Source organism: Cyprinodon variegatus, unplaced genomic scaffold (genome assembly GCF_000732505.1).
Source record: "Cyprinodon variegatus isolate N-32 unplaced genomic scaffold, C_variegatus-1.0 Scaffold415, whole genome shotgun sequence".
Taxonomy (NCBI): domain Eukaryota; kingdom Metazoa; phylum Chordata; class Actinopteri; order Cyprinodontiformes; family Cyprinodontidae; genus Cyprinodon; species Cyprinodon variegatus.
Window position 1 is genome coordinate 15625 of NW_015150868.1, and position 6010 is coordinate 21634.

The following is a 6010-nucleotide window of genomic DNA, read 5'->3' on the forward strand; positions in this document are numbered from 1 at the left end:
CAAAAATGGCCGCTCCCAGACTCATTGATCGCGACAAAAATGTATTGATTTATGTTAAATTAATTAAATCACCACAAACGTATTAGTTTTAGGTATAAATAATGATCCATCTACTGAGCACACATTAACAGATTTTTTTCAGCTTTGTTTTCAATCAGGTAAAACTTCATCCGTTATTGGACACGCTAACGCTACAGTTGCTTTTAACTCGACCCGCAGACGCTGCATTGTTATCGTTTTCAGGGTAACCACAGTGTTTTACATCATGTGGAAACGTTCAGCCACTCATGTAGAGTAACGTCTCTGGCATGAAGCAGGACCCGAGCAGATCTGGTTCTTACAGCGGCCCACAACTTCAGAAGCTGTCTGCTCCAGAGCTTCAGTGGGGGAAACTGGACCCATGTCCCCCGCTCTCACATTCTGCTTCTTTTTTCCTCATAATAAACCAATCAGGACGGTTCATTTCAGGCCAAATGTTCTAAAAACCATCCGGCCGTTCACTGACCGTCTCACAGCACAGACACCCAGCAAACAGCATCAGCGGTCAAAGGTCAGAAGGGAAAGGTCTGCAGTCGGTGATTTGAAGCCAAAGTTAGGGTTAAGGTCAGGTAGAAAGACAGCAAGGCAGGGCAGGCTGATAGCAGGGGGGGGGGCAGGGAAGGGTTCACCTACACTGCTTTCCCATTTGAATCCTGAACCAGGTTCGGCCCCCAGCCTCTCAATAGCAGACGGCTCAGGGTCAGATTCAGTTAAGTCCTTAAGGAGGAAAAAACAAACATGTTCACCTTTAAAATTCAAAGAAAAGGCTGAAACTGAACGGATGTTTTCTTTATGGGAACGGCTGGAAGGCAGGAAAACCCAAAAACCCGCCTGAATGATGGAGAACGGATCCTCCTGGTTAGACGACAGCACGGCTGAAAAGATCGTTAACAAATTTAGTAATCGATCAATCGTTAACTGGAGAACAGAGACTCTAAAACATGCCGTAACCCGTTATAGGACGCTCACAGAAATACTTTGAAAACCTAAATTTCAAGCTAGTAGTGTTATTGGAATCCAGGACCAGACCTTATTACCTTTGTAAAAATATGGATATTTTGATGGCAAAAAATTAACTCATAACAAAAACACCCAACTTGCCCGAATTTATTAAGAAAAATAACTAAAAGGTTTCTATAAGAAAAGAAAAACATTTTTTTTGGTCCAACATAACCTTAGAGGCATTAATGCCGATACTGGCACTGACATTTTTTAGTTTATAAACCTAAATATAATTGTTAACTAGACTTATTAACTTTTAAATTAGCTTTTTACCTTTTTTAAATTTTTCCCAACTTAATTTCCAGTAGCTAATCTATCATTTAAGGGCTCATCTAATTGGTCAAATGCCAAAATAAGATGTACCGCCATGTAGCAGGATCTTTGCTGAATGGCTGGATATAGATCTAGTGCTTCTAGACCTCACTAAGTGGGGGGGAGGGGGGTAATGCATCTGATCAAAAACTTTAAATTGCCCTATAAAGGGTTTAGCTGATAGAGAAACCCACTAAGGAGTAATTATATCAAATTTCTAAAAATATCTTTATATTTTGCATTTAAGAAAAAAAAATGTCCATCTATCAACAGGTTTGATCCAGAACTCCACAAGTGGAAAAGTTTTAGTTTCATACTAAAAAAAAAAACTTCTTTAAGGAACCTTTTGATATCATATTATTAATGAATCAATAAAATAATCATTAGATGCAGCCCTAAACCACACTTTAAGAGCTCCAACTGATAATCAGAAGCTAATCTTTACTAAAATCAGCTCCACATCAGGTAATGGGATCAAATTTCCTTAAATCACACTGAATCCTGTAAAGATCTACTATAATCCCAAGGTTTTTGGATTTATTCATCTAAAATATGTTTAATGATAGGAAATTCAGGAGTCTAACACTTTCATCCCGCTGCTGGACGGGGTGTAGCTGAAGACGACGCCTTCTCTCCTGAAGGAATCCGTCTGCGCTGGAGGAAAGACGACCAAACAATCCTTCTAGAGCTAAATGAAAACGACCTTTAAAAGCAACATTCCCACTTTATCCTTCGTCAACATTATTTTCTCCATTCTTTAATAAGCTGTTCTCTGCTGAAGCTCCTTCACAGCCACATATAGTGAGTGATGGACCAAGTACTCAGCAGTACTACTGCAGTAAAAGTATTGATACTCTTCATCAAATCTTACTCAGCTACAATTAAAAGAACTCAGTAAATAATCTACTCAGGTTGAAGTATTGAAGTACTCACCTTTGATAATGCTAGAGTATTCAAAAGTACATGCATTTTAAAGTATTTAAGCATTAAACAAATACAAATAAAATCTTCTCATTTCAGAACATTTCTGTATAAAATTAGAACCTGTAACTGTCAGAAATCTCCTGATGTATAGATGCGTAGAACTACCTGCTATAGATTCTACACCACCTGGAAAGAACTTCAGCATAAAAGGCCACAAAAATAAGGACATATTTAGATTATGATTTGTTATTTAGAAACAAACTAAAAAGAAAACAGGAGAGTTTTAATTCTCCTCATTCTTTCACTATGGAATAGAGGTTAAAGGTTGAATCTATGACTATAAAGAAACTAGAACTCTGATCTGAGACTCATCCTCCTGAACAACTTGGCCTCATGGCAACAAATAAGGCCTTAATGAAATTATAATCTAGTAATAATATCTGCTCTGAGTTTCTCTCATCTGTGGAACGTGAATAAATCTGTAGATCAGTGGCATCCAGATTCAGTCCTGAGGGCTGCTGTCCGCCATGATGGATGAAAAACAGCAACAGAGGATTAAAAGCTAAGATGAACAGAAGGAACGAAGAACTAGCAGCTTCCTGGAAACTAAAGCCTCCAAAAAAAAGACGCAAATAAACTAAAGATACTCAAAAAAATACTTAAGTACAGTAATGAAATAAATCTAATTTACTTATTATTCTATTCTAGTCACTGACTTGATTTCACATCGCCAACAAAAGATCTGATTTTTCCACTTCATTTGCAGACAACACAGCGACCAAATGACACCAAACGGCCAAAACCGAGCCGCCTGCCTCCCTAAATTCGCCACCGTGGCTCCACTCCAGATTCGCCCTCTACAGAGATAACGTGTGAATCCTCTGCGTTGGTGAGAACGCAGCTTTAGGCGCCGAGACTGAGCTTCCCAGACCGACAGGCTGTTAACACGCCAGCAGTTGGTCACAGTTCAATGCTCTTTAATGTCTAACATTTGTGTCTATAGATGATTTTTTAGGGTTTTATTTGGCCGAATCTTAAAGAATCCTGTAAAGCTGCAGTGAGACTGACTGTGTATTAAGAAACCAGAGTGAGAACGGCCCGATTCGCAGCAGCTTTTCTTAGGAAACAGACGGTGTTTCACTGAGACACGACCAGAAACCGGAGGAAACCGGTTTTCTCGAGCAGACATGAAGTCCAACTAACCTTTTCTGACGGGTCCTTCAGCGCGCTGAGATCCTCGTCATCTTCTTCTAGAATCTTCAGCGGCTTGTTGGAGGTTTTTTTGCCTTTTGATTCTCCTTTACTGTCAGAGTTCTGCCAGAAACACACACAGACATTTTAGACGTCCATCCAAAGCCTTTAAGAAGATTTAAAAACCCGACTTTAGCTGCTGCAGAACTAGTTCAACCTTTGAGCTGCTGTGGGTTTGCAGACCAGCAGAACTGATTTTTACGACAGATGGAAAACGACGCATCTTTGGGGAATCAGAAAAACCATTCTGCGTTTTTCAAAGCAACAGGAAACAAAAATCTGGAAAGTTCGACACATAAACACATTCAGAGTATTCGTAAACTTATTCAGGGGAACCTGAAACCCTGTCTCTCCTCTTTATGGGTCTAAAGCAGAGTATACACTATACGATTTTTAGACGTTTTCAGGCCAATTCTCAGCCTGATCGTGCGTGGTGTAGCTGTACAGGGGCTAACGAGGGGCGATCAGCCTCTAACAACCACCTCCCCATCAGGAATCATAAGGTCAGGAGAAAATCAAACATGTTTGAAATTCAGTCGGCCGTCGTAAGGTGGTTGTAGGCAGATCGCTCAGTGGACAAACAATGATTCTTCCTCCTCTCAGAGGTAAACCCAGCAGCATGGCGGGGGTTCAATGACAGACCGTAGTAGCCACGTTAGCTCAGCCATGTCTTTGTCCAAATACGTCGTCTCCTTTTCTTTTTAGGGCTTTCAGCACTAAGTCGCCCAAATATCCAAGGCAGCGCGTTTCACTCTAGTGAGCTTCATATTCCTCTTCTACTGGTTGAGTCCCACCTGGTTTTTAGACGTACAGTGTGAGCAGGTAGATCGCATCAGAGCGTCAGGTTGCAGTGTGAGAACAAACATTGTGAGCTGTGAACTTCTAAACCCTGCGGTTTGATCGTACAGTGTGAGCTTGTAGCTGCGTGCAACGTTTGAAAAAAATCGTCCAGTGTACGCCCGCCTTAAGATACAGGTGTGGACTTTGACTAGGCCAGTTGGGACGCATGTTTACAGTCTTTGTCTTGCTGGAAGTTAACATCAACCAGAAAGTTCTGTTCTGGAAAGCGGGACAGAAAGCTGAGGGTTCTTCCACCTGAGCTGTGAATCACTGCAGCTCCTCCAGAGCTACCACAGGTCTACTGCCTGCCGCTGCCATCAGTGCTCTCCTTGTCCAGCCTGTCATGCTAGACTGCAGGTGGTTCAATGATGGACCGGAACCTGCTTTAAACTGGACCAGAACTTCCTCCCTGGTGGGTCTGCTGGGATTTATAATCCGATTTCGCTCTAATGAAGCTAAGAGAGCAGAAACCGGGGCAGCTGCAGCTGGATCCATTCAGTTCATTGAGGTTTGTCTGTTTCTCACGGTTTATTTAGGGATTTCACAGTAAGGGGGTTGAATGTTTTAGCTGCTCTTAAATTAATTTCTAAAACCTTTTTCCCTTTTAGTTGCTCTATGATACCAAACATTTTAAGTGTAACTCTGAGTTACCTGATCTTTCCCTTTGGCTTTCTTCAGGTAGTCTTCCACGGCGTCCACTGCCTGCTGGAACCGTTTTCCTTTGTTTATCTTGATCATCTCTTCTTTGTGGGCGTGGTAGGGCTTCAGCTGCTCCACTTTGATCCAGGCGCTGCTCAGAAACAAGAAGCACAAACTCTGACATGTGGCAAAGGATGAGAAGCGGGGCAAACATCGGAGCAGGGGGCTTTAACTCACTGGTCCTCAGTTCCAAAGAATTTCACAAAGTGGCATTTTTTGCCCCTGGGCTTTTTCAGGTCCTTGGGGGGGCTTACTATCTGAAAGAGAATTATTTTCACAAATACACATATGTGATTCAAACATGCACAGTACAAGATTCACCAAAGTATTTCTGCTCCATAAACAACTATAAATGAAATTACAAAGTACCAGTGGTCTTTAAACTCCACTGCTTTTGTGTTTGGATTGATGAGACTTAAAGCAGGAGTGGTTGGCCACCAATCACAAAGCTCCATTGTATAAGCCAATCACAAGAAGGCACGTCACGTGGAATGACTTAGCCCCAGATTCCACATCCTCTGTCACCCCTCCGCTCACGGACATCGTGCAAAGCCCCTGTGCATTCCTGTTAAACAATGTGAACTGCTTCACATCCACCGCTACTCCTCAGAACGTCTCCTAGGGCCCTATAAAATCCGTTTCATTTTTTCCCAAATTCCGTTTTTTTTTTTTTTTTTTTGCAAATTCAGTTTTTTTAACCTTTTACTATTATTTCAGTCGTAAAAAGAATGTGCTTTTAATGTTAATTATTAAAATGTACACAAATAAAATAGGAATGACCTTAAATTTATTGAGGTAAAAAAACATATTTACTCAGTACTTTTACTGCATGATGCAACATAACGCTGCACGCTAAGCACTAACAAAATATTAATGGTTATGAACTAGGACTGCAACAACTAATCAATAAAATCGATAAAAATTGACTTTTAAAAGCGTTTGC

The 6010-nt window shown here is 41.0% G+C and overlaps 1 protein-coding gene across 1 annotated transcript in view; it reads right to left on the reverse strand.

The window, feature by feature from the left end:
* Nucleotides 1-6010, reverse strand: part of glyr1 (glyoxylate reductase 1 homolog (Arabidopsis)) — a 27834-nt gene that overhangs the window by 14468 nt on the left and 7356 nt on the right. Inside the window, exons 3-7 of the mRNA XM_015388175.1 lie at nt 5245-5324; nt 5020-5158; nt 3481-3591; nt 669-756; nt 196-207 (exon numbers count right to left, since the gene is read on the reverse strand). Coding sequence (XP_015243661.1) covers nt 196-207; nt 669-756; nt 3481-3591; nt 5020-5158; nt 5245-5324 — 430 coding nt within the window. The remainder of the gene's footprint in view (nt 1-195; nt 208-668; nt 757-3480; nt 3592-5019; nt 5159-5244; nt 5325-6010) is intronic.